The 19,258-nt window shown below is 33.5% G+C and overlaps 2 protein-coding genes across 4 annotated transcripts in view; one reads left to right on the forward strand and one right to left on the reverse strand.

The window, feature by feature from the left end:
* Positions 1 to 19,258, forward strand: part of LOC129758562 (protein NASP homolog) — a 69,074-nt gene that overhangs the window by 15,138 nt on the left and 34,678 nt on the right. The gene's annotated exons all lie outside the window — the stretch shown is intronic.
* The window catches only part of LOC129758563 (uncharacterized), a 42,626-nt gene that overhangs the window by 3,611 nt on the left and 19,757 nt on the right, over positions 1 to 19,258 (reverse strand). For 2 of the 3 annotated variants that reach the window (XM_055756093.1, XM_055756092.1), the window contains one exon: positions 7,435 to 7,572. In XM_055756093.1, the coding sequence (XP_055612068.1) occupies positions 7,435 to 7,572 (138 nt within the window). Of the gene's footprint in view, positions 1 to 7,434; positions 7,573 to 10,796; positions 10,907 to 11,492; positions 11,746 to 11,805; positions 12,048 to 12,185; positions 12,425 to 12,491; positions 12,658 to 12,723; positions 12,906 to 12,969; positions 14,233 to 19,258 lie in introns of those variants that run through there. The other variant, XM_055756094.1, reaches the window with a different exon arrangement.

Below are 19,258 nucleotides of genomic sequence, written 5' to 3' on the forward strand. Positions count from 1 at the left end.
TGCCTGATTACCCGATTTTATCCGGGTTTTCCCGAATATTTAATAAAAAATTTGGGCAAAGTCTGGTCTGGTCGGTTGCCCGAATTTTAGTGAAAAATGCTCGGATTTTCTTTCCTTTTTTCCGAATTGAACAAAAAAAAACAAATTGTATTGTAATTTTCTTTATTTATTCCTGGTGGGGATGAATAAACCTATGGGTTTAAAATCCCCAAAAAAAATTATTCATTTCTCCAAAACGAGGTTTTTTAGCAAGTTTTATAAAACAAACCATGAAAGGTTTTTTTTCTTGATTTTTGTTGAGTAGTTCCTGTGTATTGACCAAATTTACCCGGATTTTTGGTAGACAATTTTGAAATCGGATGCCAGGTTTTCAGATAAAGTAGCCCGGATTTGTCATTTTTGTGACATGCATATTTTTAGAAATTTTGCTCCATTTGAAAACTAGTGAAAATGTAACGCAATACGAAATAAATTATCCTTCCCAACTTATGTTCAGCTAAATCTTTTCAAGGCAATTAATTCGTCCTTGGTTTATTCATCCCAAAAATGTCAAATGGCGTGACAATAAGTCAATTTTATGGTATTCAAATATTGGGAATTGGGAAAGCTTTCTTAAAACAGAACGAATACGAATTTGATTTTTTGATAATCATAGATCATTTTGAAGGTAAAAAATTTGGTAAAAAAAATCGTTCTTCTGGGAGATTTGTCAGTACCAAACCGGATCTAGTTGAATTCTTCTACCCAACTGTAAATTCTGATTAATTTTTCATTATGTACTTGTACATTAATACAAAGCAAGATGCCAATTAAAATATATTTGGAGTTGGTTAAATTTTCATAAAGCTTAGCAAATAATAACAAATTGGAAAAATTTTCACAGCAAACTTTCGATATTTTACAATTTTTGCAAAAGTAACAAAATTTGGATGGATGAACAAAGTTGTTAAAATAGAATTCAAGTTACGAATGGTAGAAGTTTTTGTAAAAGTATTGTTCTAGTTATAATGTTGATATGATTTGTTGATTTTTTTTACGATTTTTAAATGATTTCGGTACGATCTTACTACCTTTCTGAGGCTATTCAAACTCCTCTATATAAAAACTAGAGTCCGCATGAATGCTCTTATACCAATGATATGTAGTCAACAAATCCCAATCGGAAAACATTGGAAAATGAGTCATGGAATTAACAGATAATGTGTCAAATACCGTACAATTTTGATAATTTGAAAATTATAATTTTAATTGATTTTTTTATTCAATGACGGTATACTTTTTGGTAAAATTATATAAGGCCCTCAGAACAAAAGGGGTATAAGTGAAAAATTCGTAATGCCAAACGATTCTCGATAATTCAAATTATATTTGGTAAACTTTTCAGATTTTTATAATTATATCCTCATACTTCTACGTTCGAAAGAAATTTAATAATATTCGAAAAATGTATGGAAAATGGCTCAAAACAACAATTTAAAAGCATGTTTTCTCGATATTAGTTTTTAAACACTTTTACCCCTTTGACTTATATCCCTTCAAAAAGATTTTCAGATCTCTGGTTTCAATTTAGTTAGTTTCAGGCGCGGTCCTATGGGGGGGGTGATCGGGGTGGTCACCCCCCCCAAGCGGCAAAAAACCGTTACGAAACACTCGTAAACGCTGGATTTGTATAAAAACTAAGAACTTTTCCTAGTAGGTGTACTTCGAATTTTCAAATTTTTCCACTCCGTGGGGGTGTTTGTTTAATAAAAGAATCTATTAATCACTTGATAGCTTAAAATTGAAAAAAATTCAGTCCACCAAACTAAAACAGTTGTAACTTGCGATTCCCTGGAACGAATTTCAGCAAATAATTTTTGTTGAGGTACTTATAGCGTTGAATTAGAATTTGCTGACCATATACGCTACTGGCCATAAGTTTGGGATCACCCCCTCAAAAACAAAAACACCCTAACGCCTTTTCCGCTAAAATTCTCTTGTTTCTCAACCGATTTTTATAAAAATTATAGTTTTGGAAAGCTTGTAATGTGACTCAAGTATAATTTTTAGACAATATTCAGCTACAGTTATTGAATTTAAAGTTATTAGAAGTCTAAAAAAAAACGAAAAAACAAGCTTCGGGAAAAAGTCTGTAAGTCAGCTATAAGGAGCTCGAAAAAAAATTCTCTTAAAGCCTGAGAAAGCTGAAGTTTGAAGTTATATGTTTCACATATGAAAAATAGTAATTTTTTAAGATCATTGCCACAAAAATGTGAAAATGTGGTTTAAAAAACGTACTTTTTAATGAGTCAATCTCCAAAGCTGTTCCAATCACAGTAGGAATTTTTTGAAAAGCGAATTGGAAAATGGGCGTAATTTGTGACATTTTGACATCTTCAGATTTATAAAACATGAAACACAGAAATTTTGACGGCTATTCAAATGTAGCAGAATTTAGGAATTTTAATCAATCTGCATTTTCTGAGACTTAGACTGAGACTGAGAATGTAAGAATATTCTTACGTTCGGCTTTGCACTGGATTTTGAGTAAAAAAAATTAAGCAATAAAACTATATGAACAAGAAAGGAAATTTCATACCGGTCTAGTGATGTGATTATATTGGCGATACAAAGCGTGACAAAAATATGATAATTGTCTAATCACATCTAATACTCATTTCCATTTCTTGGTTTATTTTTCATTGCAAGCTCCGATTTTTACAGAATGCATCTCAATTTGAGATTCTCAAAAGCCCATATTCTATCTGAATTAAAGATATCGAAACTGTCTAGACAATTTTAGACAATTTAGATTTTTTTTTTAAATAATTTCTTATTTTGGAAAGTTTTTGAAATAAAAAATGAGCTTTGATTGTATTTTCCTCGACGTAGCAAAAATGAAGGATTTTGATTTATTAATATAAAACGAATCTTCATAATTCAAACACTATTTGGTAACTTTTCAGGCATTGAGAATTTATCGTTTAAAAAAGAAATAAAAATTTTAGAAAAATATATGGAAAATGGCCAAACATATTAAATTAAACATGTATTTTCTCGAAATAAGTTCCTTTTTTTATGTATTTATGTATCCTCTTTTCCAAGGCTTATGTAATGTGATATTTTACGTCTTTCATTAGCTTTTATGCACTTAAACCCCTTTGGCTCGATGAACCTCATACATTTTGAGCCGTTATCACAATCAAACAATTTTGAAAATGATCAATAGATTTTATAAAAAAATCCATTCTTTAATTTAAAACTTTCAAAATTAAGTTAATTAAGTAAGAAATGGTTACGATAGAGTTGTTCTGAGACCAAATTATGTTAAAAATTATAAAAATAAATTTCAATTGTGGGGATTATATGGTAAAAAAAAAAACTACAATAAAAATTTGAAACTTAGATTATTGGTTGGAAATTGATATCAGTTATGCTTCAAATTCTATACAAAACACGAAAAAATTTACTTCAATTAGTACTTTTGCGACAAAGTTTTAAGAGGCTCGCGTTACCTGCGTATGTATGTGAGTGCAGTTGTTCACGCATTGTTTGTTTTCTATGCAAAAGTGAAATATATTTTCATCAATATATCATCACTTTTCGAGAAAGAATGACCTAAATGGGTTAAACTCCTATCGAAAACAAAAAAAAAATCATGACTTTTAAAATATTACTCACAATGGTATTTTTTGCAGAATATTCGGTGATGCAGACGGTACTTTTGAACACATTTTAAGCTTATTTTCGATTTTCCATGTTCAGAATATTCGTTTTACCGAATACTTGAAAAGGGCCAATAGTCGGTATTCGGCCGTTCGCACTATTCGGTACATCTCAATTGATATCTATTCAATTTTCGAAAAATACTGAAAATACTACTTCTGAAACTAGAGGTGATGGATAAAATCTGAAATAGAGTTTAGAAATTTATTTCCAAAATCAGTTTTTAAAGCAAAATTGCCTATGTTTTAATTTTTCCCAGGTGAGATAAAACTATTCCGTCATCCCCAACATTTTTCTCGGAAACAAGGCAATCCCTCAAGTTCGGAAGACATTTTTCTAATTTTTGATCAACAAGGCTGCATTTCAGGATTCACACCAATTATTTCGCCGATACTGTTTTTTGCTCATCTACATAATAATATTTTAAATTTTGAGTAGAAATCCAGCTTAATAGTTTAGGTGAAAAAATCCACTCTGAATCTGATAGTTTGGTTATTTCAATTGCAATTGATTATGAATTTTCAATGAAATATTGAAATAGTATGAACTTTTAAAAATAAACTCTTTAGTCAATATGTTTTTATTTAATTCAAACATTTATAAAAAAAAAGCTTGGAAATATTGAGAGCATGAAGAAATCATACGACCTTTCACTTTTTTCATAAATAATTCGTTGCAAATAAGTTACTTTTTCTTTGGATTCAGTTCCAATAAAACTAAAAATCTTGTATAAGAGCTTGAATTTCAAGAAAAAAAAACAAATATAAATGAAGTTCCACAAGCTTCATATCTAAGAATGACGATCTTATTTTAAAATTAATTTTATATTTAAAAATTGAAGAATTTGAACAAGAATTTAAAATAATTCGATACTTCCGAACAACGATTCAGCAAAATACTTCGGAGAAAAAGGTTAAATTTTTAATTCATAGTAATTTTTAACAAACACTTCTCTCAAATAATTGTTTGAATCGATGCAAAATGAGAATCATTAATATTTTGGTGAGGGTCTTACCCTGATATGAAGATTCCCAGTAAAAATATTGTCGATAACTTGAAGATTTTTTTTTTACATTTTCTTCTACGAAAATGTGTGTTTAATTTTCATTTGGGAAACGACATTTATATCGGAAAATTCTTTAAAGAATTCTTAAAGCTATAATTTTTAAACTGCCAAATGTAAAAATTACAAAAATTATCTTTTTTTCGACACTTTTACGCAGTGAACATCTAAGATTCGCAGATTGTTTTGTAAAAGGATATCGAAATAAGCAGGTATATTGAGGAAATTGGTTAAAATTTTTCACTATTGTTTTTTTATTTCAATTTTTTTAAAATTACAAACCCACAAGTATACAAACCTACAAAATACAAGTCTTATTTGCAAGTGCAAAAAAGCCCCCCCCCCCCCCCCCCTCCTCCTCCATCCTTAACTCTCAAAAGAAAGACCGAAATATTTACGGTCCTTCTTATTGATTGATTTTTGAAAATTTGGAAAATCACCCCCCCCAAGAGCCAATTCTAGGACCGCCCCTGGTTAGTTTAGATTCAAATATATTTATCCAAATGATATACGCAGACCAAGAAAAACGTTAAATTCTTAGACCATGGCTTTTCAAAAAAAGCTTCGCGGGCCACAAAAAGTTGATCGCGGGCCATGGTTTGGCCACCCATGTTGTAGACGATATTCCCTACTTATTTGCGACATCTCGAACGGAGAGCTTGGGATTGCGCTTGAAAGCGCTAGCCACTCTTCTATTCGTCACTGAGGGTCCCAGCTTTAGATTTCCCCTAGATCCAGGCTTCCTAGTTGTTGAAAAACGTTCTCCGATCACTTTTACTGCTTCGGTGACGGTTGATTTTGCCACATTCAACGATTTTACTATTTCTGCGTGCGTGAAGTTGGATTTTTACGACACATGTACACAGTTTTAATTCGTAGCTGGACGCCTTTTTGATAGCTTATGATCTACTGTCAAAATCCAAATAGAAGCATCACTCTACACACCTACAAAATGAGGGGTTTCCAGGTTTTTATTTGGTATGCATGATTAGTAAAAATACGGCGACCACTTGACCGGTTGACCACTTTCTGATCACACCCTTAACACCCTTTAGTTTCCCAAATGCTCTGAACTCTCTCAGAGGTTGTGGTGGTGCTGCTGAACCATGTAATCTAGCATGAAGTAAAGGTTCTATGTGAGGATGAGTCATCCCGGATGAAAATCCGTAGAACAAAATTAAGGAAAAGGTCTTTATACATTCAACAACAATTAGTATGAATTTTGAAAAAAAAATGTATAGTTTTTCCCGTTGGATTATTTTGAATTTTAGCTGAATGAAAGAGAAAAGTTCCAACGGCGCAAAAATAAGTGATTTTTTCTTTTAAAAATATTCAAATAACATTGGGACTTATTCTGTGACTCGAGTGACGTGACTTACAGAATTTCATTTCGCTTTGCTGGCTTAAAATAGCCTCTCCAGCATCAAAATTTTTGTTCGGATGAGCTGTTATTGCTCTTCAGAGCTCATCGATACACAAATTTCTTTTTTGAAGCATTTTCTGAAGTCAGGACGAAGAAGTGAAATTTCGTGTCGCAGAATAAGCCCGAATGTATAGGAACCGTGATTTATACATCAATCGATAATGTATGCATTCTTCAATTTATATTATTCAGTGAATTAAATTTTTTGCAACAATTGCGGCTTAGCAAGACATATGCAATTTCAATTGCAACCATGAAATGAGTTGAATATACGTAGCTCGAAGGACATGGAAAGGGTCCTTATTGTAGGTGCGACTGAAATGAATGCAAATTTCATCACGAATGTATAGTTAATTCAATGCATACAAAATTGAAAATCGTTCATTTGTGGAAGCATAACGTTAGCCAATATGTTTCCTTCTCTTCATTTGGCTGCTTCCCATATCATAATGTATTGCTACTTCTCTGTTGAGTTTCGTGCATTCGCAATGGGTGACTGGGCATAAGCGTGGTGGGTTTCATTCTTGTCTGTCATGCTACTACACAACGGAGACGCAGTAGTTGGTATATATTGTGGAATATCTACAGACTTTGCATGTTTCAAGACGATTGGGGCTGAGAAGTGTATGTTTTTTATACTAACTCTAGGGTAATGAAACATTTTGGTTTATTTATGGCAGAGCCTAAAATGTAAACTTAACGATTGTGTTTCAATGGAGGATTTGGAGTTACAGCTTTTTTTTGTCATTAGACTGTGTTCAATCTCTATGTTAAGATGAAAAATTTGGAATGAATGTCCATTTGTTTGGCTATACTATCGGTATTGAAAATTCTTGGAAATTTTAGTCAGACTTCTAAGTTTTAAAAAAATATATATTTCGACCCAGTCTATTAAATCCTCTGACATGCCTCCCTAGTTTTGCTGTGAGGGCTTGTCACTTTCGTTTCATCCCGTCACTTGGGGTAGGAACCTAGGTACATACATAAGTAAACTGTCAGCTCAGTAATTCGTTGGGTGTTTTGTTTGCTATAGAAGAATTTGAGTCAATAGCGACGGCCGGGGGCTCACTTTTATTGCCAGTAGCAGATGACGACTATGTTGCCCGAAAGCTTTGCATGTGTCATACCTATATGGTTGTACTTTTTATGTTTTGGATTGCATAGGTGGTAGGGCTGTTGTTTATGAGCAGCACAGATCGGAAGCTATTTATAGGAATATGGGGGTATATTTTGCAATACTTACCGGCCAACAGGTACATAACTCCGGTGACCAACACGGCGCTGATTTGCCGCTGACAAACGCCGAAGGCACCGACCAGTGCGGCACTGCCCAGTATGATAAGGCACACCAGAGAGCAGGAGATCGATAGGTTTTGCATTCCTTGAGGGCGGAAACAATGGGAGGTTAGAAAGACAACCATACAATGGATCTGCGAATTCATTCATTTCCAATCGATTTAATAGAGCAAAAAAGGGAAGAAGAAAAAATACAGGCGGCATTGTATATGGCTGGATGTTTGTGCTGCTAAATAAAGTCACATTGTGTGTGGATGGAGTCCAAAAGCTTTTTGGCAAATATTTATCGTAGCATAGCGCAAGCACTTTGCGAAGCGATTGTTGTGATGCTATCTTTATCGATATGGCTACCGAATTGAACTTTATTTTAATCTTTTTATGTAGGTACTAATACAAGCGGTTTCATGCGGAAAGCTAAATTTCCACGCAATAGAAAAATAATAGGCTGAAGTTTCCAAATGTTTGCTGTTGAAAGTTGAGACTCGTGTGATAGTTTGCGGCTAAGTGCTTTTTGTGCAATACATTTCTGTTGTCGCGTAGTCATTTGTTAGTATTCTTCTTTTAAATGTTATTTTTTATTGCCAAGAGTTAAAATCAATGTTGAATTATAATCAAAATTCTAAAAAAAAATATTCGAATTTATTATTATTCGAAGTAAGCATTATTTACGTTAACTTCAAGAGGATTGATGCATTAGACTGAGTCGATTTGGGGGCATTTTTGAATTTCTCAAACCCCGGGGTCTTAAAAGTTTCGTCTTAATCCAAAACTCATCCATGATTTTTTGTAGAATTTTTAAGTAACGTTTACATGAGTAAATTTGAACTTTTAGGTTTGTATGGGAAAATTGAATATTTTGTTCTGAAAAATCAACATCATTTTTGTTTCTTATGTGGCACCGAGCCAGCTGACAGTTTTTGTGCCAATTTATAAAATTCCTAAAGGAAATTTGCCGCTGAACAACTTTGTCGAAGACTTTAACTTCGTATCTTATTAGGCAAAAAAGTTATTAGCTGTTTAATAGAGGTACACTGCCGGCCAAAAGTTTGGGATCACCCACTAAAAAACATGCAAATTTTGATCGTTCATATCTCAGCCGTCTTAGGACATATTGAAAATCTTCTGATCTCATTTGAAAGATTATGAGCAATAGCTATCTCGGAGGTATTTTGCCCAAATATAATGTTTTAGTTTTGAACTTAAAACTTAACCTCAAGTTATACCATTTTCAAAAAATCGCACTCAATATTCAAAGCCGATCATCTCGGGATAGGGTGGACCAAATCTCAAAATTTGAGTGGCATTAGAATTCCTGTTCTTTACTTCTCAAAACACAATCAAAAAATTTTGTGAAAAAAATCAAAAACGTATTTTTAATTAATAAAATAGACACTTGAGTTATCGTCCAAAAGTTTGGGATCACCTCTTTGTATGATGAGTTTGGAATCATTCTTATAAAAACATGCAAATTTGTTTTATTCATATCTTTCTCATCTAACATATTATTGCAGATCTGAAGGGTTCATTTGGAAGCTAACGAATTGTTGTTTTTTAATAAATTCATTCAAAAATTATATTTTGAAGTGATAACCATAAAAAAATCACCTGAAATTAATTGTTTTTTTGAAAGTTCCCAGATTTTTTTTAAAGTTCTCACCTTAAAATATAATTTTTGAATGAATTTATTAAAAAACAACAATTCCTAAGCTTCCAAATGAACCCTTCAGCTCTGCAATACGATGTTAGATGAGAAAGATATGAATAAAATAAATTTGCATGTTTTTATAAGAATGATCCCAAACTCACCATACAAAGAGGTGATCCCAAACTTTTGGACGATAACTCAAGTGTCTATTTTATTAATTAAAAATACATTCTTGAATTTTTTCTCTAATTTTTTTGATTGTGTTTTGAGAAATAAAGAACAGGAATTCTAATGCCACTCAAATTTTGAGATTTGGTCCACCCTATCCCGAGATGATCGGCTTTGAATATTGAGTGCGACTTTTGAAAATGTTATAACTTTAGGTTAAGTTTTAAGTTCAAAACTAAAACATTATATTTGGACAAAATACCTCCGAGATAGCTATTGCTCATTATCTTTCAAATGAGATCAGAAGATTTTCAATATGTCTTAAGAAGGCTGAGATATGAACGATCAAAATTTGCATGTTTTTTAGTGGGTGATCCCAAACTTTTGGCCGGCAGTGTATGTCTTTTCGCATTGGTAATCAATAAATTAAATTGACATCATTGCTTGAGCCTCACGAAGTGTTGAATGGAAAGTAGTCACGCAATACCTCGCTAGGCACCCTGCAGGGATGTCAATTGAATTTATTATTTATCAGTGCGAAAAGACATACCCCTGTTAAACAGCTTAAAACTTTTTTGCCTAATAAGATACGAAGTTATGGTCTTCGACAAAGTTGTTCAGCGGAAAATTTCCTTTAGGAATTTTATAAATTGGCACAAAAACTATCAGCTGGCTCGGTTTCACAGACGAAACAAAAATGATGTTGGTTTTTCAGTACAAAATATTCAATTTTCCCATACAAACCTAAAAGTTCAAATTTACTCATGTAAACGTTACTCAAAAATTCTACAAAAAATCATGGATGAGATTTAGACCAAGACGAAGCTTTTGAGACCCCAGGGTTTGAGAAATTCAAAAATGATTCCAAATCGACTCAGTCTATTGATACATTCGCACGCAAAGTATAGGTAGATTGACTAAAGAGTACTTTTGCTGGACCACCATTGTTTAATACATGGGCAGTATAAATTTGTGTGTGGATTGTCTTGACCAGGCTTCCCAAAAGTACTGCCGAACGACAGTATTCTTGCGAACGTCGCACATCCCGCATGAATCAGTATTATACAATAACGATTTCCATTATCTTCTTCCTAAGACACACGAAAGATAAGCTTTATCGTTTTGGATTATAAATGTACGATTAAGCTAGTCTTTTTTTCATGAAATGGAATCGTTTGGACGCACTGTACGATACAGCGAACGGGTCGTTAAGTAGAGTAACCATTCATTTTTTTTGCTTTTTTCTAGACTTTCCTGGATTGAAAATCAATTGGTATCATACATATAATCTTCAGCTAATCGTTTATCTCCAATCTTTCAGACGATACCGTGAATCTTTGAAATGTCATTTTATGATATGTTAAAAAAAAAGTAGACGATTTGTGGTATAGTTTTCCATAGATTTTATTATGTTCAAAAATGAGTTGATTGATAATTATTTTAAATATACATTCATATATTGATATCGACACAATATTCGAAATAGTTTTACTCACTTCACTTTCAACATTTCCCTAATGTATACATTGATCCTGTCCTTGGTCGCATATCAGAGGGTTCGTTAGTGTGGGTCAGTCAATCAGGAACTAAATGAATTTCCGGATCGCTGAAATAAAAAAAAAAACAGTTATAGCTATTCAGACAACAAATTTTTGATATTCAAATCTTTGTCTTAAAGTTTCATAATCCTTTTACTCAATTCCAATTTAAAAAATGACTCACAAATTGAAATATTTTTCTTATATAATGTTTCAAAACTTAGTTGTGAAATGATGCTAGTTGAAAATTTTAGAATTTTGATTAGACATTTATGATTATATAAATTAATATTTCATTTTAAACCGCTTCTTTCCTAATTCTCATCTTTTGTTTTCAAATTTCCGTAACATAAATTATGCTTTCGACAATTGTCAATTGTTTATGATCAAGACATTTAACTTTGAAATTTAAACCAGTTTTTTATTTCTAAGTTTCGTGATCAAGTTCTTTAGACACAAACTTCAAGCACCTTCAAGTAAGAATCTTTGAACTAATTTAACATTCTGAGTTTTACAAGTTCCAACAAGTTCAGTTCTTATATAAAAGGAAACGTAGAATTCGATCCATATATGATCAGGAACTTTAAACAATACTGTTATTGATGATGATTTAAAAATTATCTTAAATGTATCAATGAAAAAAGTAATAAATACCTTGTAGTAAATCTTTCATAACAATGCGGCCCTTTTGTTCAATCGGTGCTAATTTCAACCCGTTTAGTTTCGATGAGATGTTCGAAGAAAAAAACAGCATGGTAGAGTGCAATTTAACGAAATCCGAATGGTCCGGCTATGAGGGACGTTTCTGGTAAATAGTGGCCTAACAAAAATGGAACTGTAGTTGATTGAAGCTGGAATATTTCGCAATATTTATGCAGAACCAGTTTTCGTTTTCAGAATATTTAACCTAAAGAATAATAAAAAATATTAAACAACATATTAAACATAGAATGTAACAAGAAATTACCAATATATGGTGATACCCAGAAAATCTTGGTACTCGAGAACAATCATCAGACCACCAGAATCGGATCTGGAGGTGTCGTTATTGCCGGCTCTATGCAACGAGGTTTAAGTCGTGGGAGTACGGTTCTGAATTCATCGTGCCGATCCGATTACCTGGAGGATGAATCATCGTTGTCACTGTTGTAAGCAGATTTTCCAGTGCAATCTGCGAGGACATCAGCCAGCAAAGACAAAAGGCCCATTCTACGGTTTACAATAAAAAATAATACGTATTCATTTTAATTTTGATAACATTAATTTGATTAATGGTTACACTGATTTCAAATAATTGATATCAAAATTACCATAAAATAAATTTAACGTAAAAAATTAAAATTTTACCTCAAACTGATGCTTGTGCTTCCAGTTCGATTTTCTCCGACTACATCCTGGTCGGTTGCAGCTGCAACACCTAGAGCTAGTCGAGTGTGCCGGGAGCTGCTTTTTTACTGGCTTTAGTTTTCCTTCGGGAACACCCATGATGGTTATACTGCTACAGAACAGTCAGCCACTGTTGTGGCGTTCATCACAATTCCCTGCTCATCCTTGATGACGGATTTGTAACGTTAAGGACTGCGGCGCTGTTCATAAAACAAAAGTATGAGGAGATGGGGAAGAATTGAAAAAAAAAACACTATAGATACTTACGACAGCGTGCACCAAGCTTGGGGATATTCGAAGCAAATTCTCAGATGCATCACGGTGGAGGACAAGCCAATCGAGCCACCATGTCTCACCTGAAGATGTCTGCCAAGTGCCCTCGAGAAACCAGCAGCAGCCGACAGTTGCTAATTTTTGGGTTGGGGTTCCGGCACTGTTCAAGAAACAAACAATATAAGCGTGTGGGGGAGGGAAATCGAACTAAATTATGAATACTTACGGCAAACGCAGCAAGCATCGGTGCCGTATTTCCAGTACAGGATCTGAAATGCTGTTTGCTAGCTGGATTCCGATGTTTGCTTCAATCGGAATTTGCTACGTAACCGCAAATTTTCGCCTCACTGCTTTTGAAGCTTCCGGGCCATCTGCCTTAAGATTGCAGGCCATTGGCGGTGTTCAGATCTGGAAAAGATACTTAAGATTATTTAAAAACAGGTCGTACACAATAAAAATGTTTAAAACTTACATTTAAGCTTATAATTTTGAAGGAAAGGAAGTTTTCGGATCCTTTTGCAAAACCACACGCCATTTTATTTTGTTTTGCTTAGTGAAGACACACTCAGATGCATAATGAGTTTTATTTTAAGGATTATTACCCGTATCTTTTAATAATATTTTTTAATCATTCCAAGCGAAGACACATGAAAAATGAAAAAGTAAGTCAAAAATAGGAAGATTTTAGAACGATTACTAGAATAGTCACTATTACTGTAATCAGAACATAATAATACTAATGATTCAGTGTATAATACTGCTCCATGCGGGATCCACTTCGGTGAAAGCTTTCCGAATATTTCTTCCCCGACAGTTTTAAAAGGCGCATTCGTGCGATGTACAACGACGCCTTGGTTTACCTCATGCGAAAGTTTGCTCGTGGATATGATAGCCTTTAAAGCTCCGTGACAGTTTTGAGGAAATCTTCGTGACAGTTTTCAATGCGTTAAACTTCGCATAACAGTACTGCTAATAACGTCCGACTGTAGCCGAGATTCGCATTGGATCATCATCGGCTCACGCTCGGGTCGATTTAATTTAGAATTAACGAACTTCTGCTTGAAGCTCAAGCTAGCTACTGCGGCTGGCTATCCTTACGTTATTAGTTGGTCGACACGCATTGATGCGTGTTGTTTTCCAGCCTGATATTGGATGTCGTTTATGAATAATAAAGTTCAAGATTTTAGATTTCAAATTGAAATATGCGATTTCAGATTTCAGATGCAAATTCGGATTTCAGATTCATACTTCAGATCAAGATTTTAGATTCCAATTCGGATTTCAGATTCAAGTTTAGGACTTAAATTTCAGATTCAGCTTTGCAGACTCAGATTTCAGAATTAAATTTAGGGATCAAATATGATATTCAGATTTCAGATTCAGATTTAAGACTCAGATTTTAGAAACGGATTTCAGATTCAGATTTCAGAATCAGAAACAAATTCCGATTTCAAATTTAGATTTAAGATTGAAATTTTAGATTCAGATTTCAGATTCAAATTTTAGATTCAAATTTCAGATTCAGATTTCAGATTCAGATTCCAGATTCAGATTTCAGATACAGATTTCAGATTAAGATTTCAGATTAGGATTTCAGATTTCAGATTCTGTTTTCAGATTCTGATTTCAGATTCAGATTTCAGATTCAGATTTCAGATTCAGATTCCAGATTCAGATTTCAGATACAGATTTCAGATTCAGATTTCAGATTCAGATTTCAGATTCAGATTTCAGATTCAGATTTCAGATTCAGATTTCAGATTCTGTTTTCAGATTCTGATTTCAGATTCAGATTCAGATTTCAGATTCAGATTCCAGATTCAGATTTCAGATACAGATTTCAGATAAGGATTTCAGATTCAGATTTCAGATTCTGTTTTCAGATTCTGATTTCAGATTCAGATTTCAGATTTAGATTTCAGATTCAGATTTCAGATTCAGATTTCAGATTCAGATTTCAGATTCAGATTTCAGATTCAGATTTCAGATTCAGATTTCAGATTCAGATTTCAGATTCAGATTTTAGATTCAGATTTCAGATTCAGATTTCAGATTTAGATTTCAGATTCAGATTTCAGATTCAGATTTCAGATTCAGATTTCAGATTCAGATTTCAGATTCAGATTTCAGATTCAGATTTCAGATTCAGATTTCAGATTCAGATTTCAGATTCAGATTTCAGATTCAGATTTCAGATTCAGATTTCAGATTCAGATTTCAGATTGAGATTTCAGATTGAGATTTCAGATTCAGATTTCAGATTCAGATTTCAGATTCAGATTTCAGATTCAGATTTCAGATTCAGATTTCAGATTCAGATTTCAGATTCAGATTTCAGATTCAGATTTCAGATTCAGATTTCAGATTCAGATTTCAGATTCAGATTTCAGATTCAGATTTCAGATTCAGATTTCAGATTCAGATTTCAGATTCAGATTTCAGATTCAGATTTCAGATTTCAGATTAAAGATTCAGATTTCAGATTCAGATTTCAGATTCAGATTTCAGATTCTGTTTTCAGATTCAGATTTCAGATTCAGATTTCAGATTCAGATTTCAGATTCAGATTTCAGATTCAGATTTCAGATTCAGATTTCAGATTCAGATTTCAGATTCAGATTTCAGATTTCAGATTCAGATTTCAGATTCAGATTTCAGATTCAGATTTCAGATTCAGATTTCAGATTCAGATTTCAGATTCAGATTTCAGATTCAGATTTCAGATTCAGATTTCAGATTCAGATTTCAGATTCAGATTTCAGATTCAGATTTCAGATTCAGATTTCAGATTCAGATTTCAGATTCAGATTTCAGATTCAGATTTCAGATTCAGATTTCAGATTCAGATTTCAGATTCAGATTTCAGATTTCAGATTCAGATTTCAGATTCAGATTTCAGATTCAGATTTCAGATTCAGATTTCAGATTCAGATTTTAGAAGCAGATTTCAGAGTCAGATTTCAGATTCAGATTCAGATTTCGTATTTAGATGTAAGATTCGAATTTCAGATTCAGATTTCATGTTCCAATTTCAGATTCGGATTTCAGATTCAGATTCAGATTTCAAATTCTAATTTCAGATTCAGATTTCAGTTTCAAATTTGAGATTTATATTTCAGATTCAAATTTAAGATTGAGATTTCAGATTCTTATTCAAATTGAATATTGGGATTCCAGGTTCTAATTTTGAGATCAGGTTTCAGATTCAGATTTCAGAGAAGGGTTTTATATTTAGATTCGGATTAAAATTCTACATTCAGATTTCTAGTTGAAGGTATCAGGCTTAGTTTTATGTTTCAGGTTCAAATTTCAGATTGAGATTCAATACAAGAACTCACTTCGAGATTTTCACCCCAAAATGATTATTTCTACGATTATTTATTTTATGTTTCATGGTTCCCATCACTTGCCTTTTATATTCGTTTTTTACAATTCGTTTTCTCAATTTTTTTCATTTTTTCTAATACTCAAACAAATTCTAGAGAAAAATTATAACGGCCAAGTTTCCTTTCGAATCGACACAAAAAATGTGTTCCATCCCAACCCACTTCTCCCGTGAGTGAAATATTTCTAAGGCTATGATTCTAAATAAAAAATAAAAATAAAATAATAAAAAAGTATTAAATTGTACGATTGAATTCATGTCTTTTTAAGGTTTTTTTTTATCGAAGGTAATTATTATAACAATTTTCGCATAACCTTCACCGAAACCACACATCGCGTTACGCCTCGGTCGTATGCTGCTGCTCGGTTGGAATAGATTGCTCGTTCGGTCTATTCGAATCGAGCAGCAGCATCAGCAGCATACGACCGGGCATGGAAACGGTATGGGCATGACAGTCGCCCGTGACAGTCCTGCGCAAAACTGTCACGCCCTACAGCCGACAGTTAGGATGAAATTATTTGCGAAACAGGAGGCATGAAAGAATGAAAATCGAACTGTCGGTTCGGTTCGCTACAGCTTAAAGCACAACACTTTCGGCAGCGCAAGCTTTAGCCGATTGTTCAGATACAGTCTTCGTTCCCGAACGTGTGCGACGTAGCCGAAGCATTTTTATTCGTCACCGACGGTACAGCAGCGAACCGAGTGGAAAGGCAAACCGATACAGTTTGTTCGGCGAAGAAAAAGCTGTCATCGCAATGCAGTACTTTTGGGAAGCCTGGTCTTGACAGTTTTCCTTTTACGTATAGAAGTGTGCATATTTGTTTTATTATTTCAAATATTGTTAGCGTGTGGTCTAGTGGATAGGCTGGCGCGAGTCTGGTAATCCAGGCGTTCGATTCCCGATATCGGCATGAAAAACTTTTGGGTTCGAATCCCATAAGTTGCCGACAGGTGAGATGCTTGGGGAGTAAGTAGAGGCCAGTCTCGAACCCACCCTTGTCCTTCCTCCAACTGGTATCAGAGGGGGTTGGTTTATTATCTTGAACTGCATTTTGTTCATATCCAGCCGGAATGGATATAATGAAGTGCATGATGGTCTACTAACCAACGTCTCATGATCGCTTACTATTCTACGCTGCCTGCTCTAAACTTTAAAATTTACTTCTCCAAACTATCTCTAATTTTCATTTCCAACGTCAGCTCCCCGAGCTATTTTAACGCCACAAAAAAAAAAAAAAAATATTTTAAATATTGTTCTATGGTGCATGATAATTATTTTTCTGAAGGTTTTTTTTTGGTAAATCAGAGTTATGTGTTATAAAATAATAACGTATTGTTAACCCTTTACTGCATAGTATTGTTTTAAAACAACACTAATCAAAATCCAAATATCTCGGAAACGCGTGTATATTTTTGAGTGATATATTCACAAAAAAACATTCTAGAGATTAAAAGAAATTACAAAACAAAGTATCCGGGAAAATTGTAAAATTAATTTTCTTTTGTTTTTTTTTGTTAAAAAAATAGGAAAATCGCTTGGAAATGCCACAATGTATTGATGGGTCATAATATTCAAAATAACGACTTCAAACTTGTATCTACAGTTGTGTTATTCAAATCAAAATATTATTATTAAACTGAATCAATAACACTGCTATTCTAATTTAAAAAAGTCATGTATTAGAGGGTTATGTGGTAGTTGTGAATCAGATGTAGAAGATCTATGTCCCTCATTTGCCAGACTACGTTTTCGTACTCTAGGATCATACGCTAAAAGCGAGTCTGAGTTTAAGAATTAAACTTAAAAGACATACTAGCATTCCTTACCGAATGTGAAAAAGAGCTTGAATGCTAAAAATCCCTAAGTGGATAGGCTTTATGCCATCTTAAATAGATTGAATTTATTTCTTCCTTTTTTAAGTTTTTCAGGTTTCTCAAGTAAATGATGAAATATTGAATAAAAAACGCTATTCACAATAATATTAAAAAAATGCAAGCATTGAAATGAAGTTTTTTGTTTCTTAACTGTGTAAAATTTACTTTTTTCTGTAACAAAATGAAAGCAAAACGTTAACAATGTTTTGTTTCAAAATAGACTTTATCTCCGAAAACGATACGCTCTGAAAACGACGATCAGACAGTAACTTCTAACTGCTGGGGAATGAACTAGAATTTATTTTCGAAATCTCTTTTTTTGTTTTATTTTTGTTTTGAAACCTTGTTGGTTTACAATTTGTACGTCGATCGAACATTGGATAAGGTTTCTTGAAAACTTCCTCTACTTTGGATTTTTTGTGGATTTTAAAAAACACAGGACCGATTATCCACAATTTCACACGTTTTCTTTTCGAGTGCTACGAATGTAATCCAGTAAACAAAAAAGAAAAAATGGACCATAAATTCAAAGGCTTTAAATAAATTATTCAAAATCCTCACTCCCTTTGAAGAAAATATTTGAATTATAAATTTGACTACAAATAATCTTCAAAAATTATAAATCATCAAAATGTTGATCATTTGCAATTCGTATTCAAAGCCTCAAGTCCTCAGAAGCCAATCTTATAGACCTCAAGCTGACCCGGGGTGCTTTGCTACACTGCCGTTCCAAGCTAAATTGTCCCGTATGAAAAACGTGCAAACGAGAAAAACGCGGTTGAAATTTCAGCTATACACCAAGGACCAAGGTTTTTACGCGGTTTTTTTCACGGTTTTTTTACACGGTTTTCGGGAATTCACACTGTTTTTTCTACACGGATTTCGCGAATAAACACGGTTTTTGAGAGAAAATAGTCCTTTTCCAAATTGAAACACTTAGAACTTTTTTAAGTTGGGAAAATCTTAGCTCTGAGACTAAAAATGTGATACATGAGACCTGAGACCTGAGACATGAGACCTGAGACGTGAGACCTGAGACATGAGACCTGAGACCTGAGATATAGACTTGAGACCTGAGATTAAGGCCTGAGACTTGAGACCTGAGACATAAGACATGTCTTAAGTCTCGGGTCTCATGTCATGTCGAAAGTCTCTGGTATGAGATCTCAGTTTCTCAGGTCTCAAGTCTCAGGTACCAGTTCGCAGGACTCAGATCTCAGGTCTCATGTCTCAAGTCTCAAGTCTAAAGTCTAAAGTCTAGGGTCTCAGGTCTCAAGTCTCAGGTCTCAGGTCTCAGGTCTTAAGTGTCAAGTTACATGTCTTATTGTTTCAAGTCTCAGAGCTACAGAGATTTAATGGTCTTTTTTTTACACGGTTTCTCGCAATTAGCACGATTTTTTTACACAGTTTTCAGGAATTAACACGGTTTTTTTACGCGGTACGTATATCAGTGAAAAAAAAAAGACCTTGGTGTATTTCCAATTGTTCTCTCAAATTGAAA

The sequence above is a fragment of the Uranotaenia lowii genome, chromosome 3, assembly GCF_029784155.1.
Source record: "Uranotaenia lowii strain MFRU-FL chromosome 3, ASM2978415v1, whole genome shotgun sequence".
NCBI classification, from domain to species: Eukaryota; Metazoa; Arthropoda; class Insecta; order Diptera; family Culicidae; genus Uranotaenia; species Uranotaenia lowii.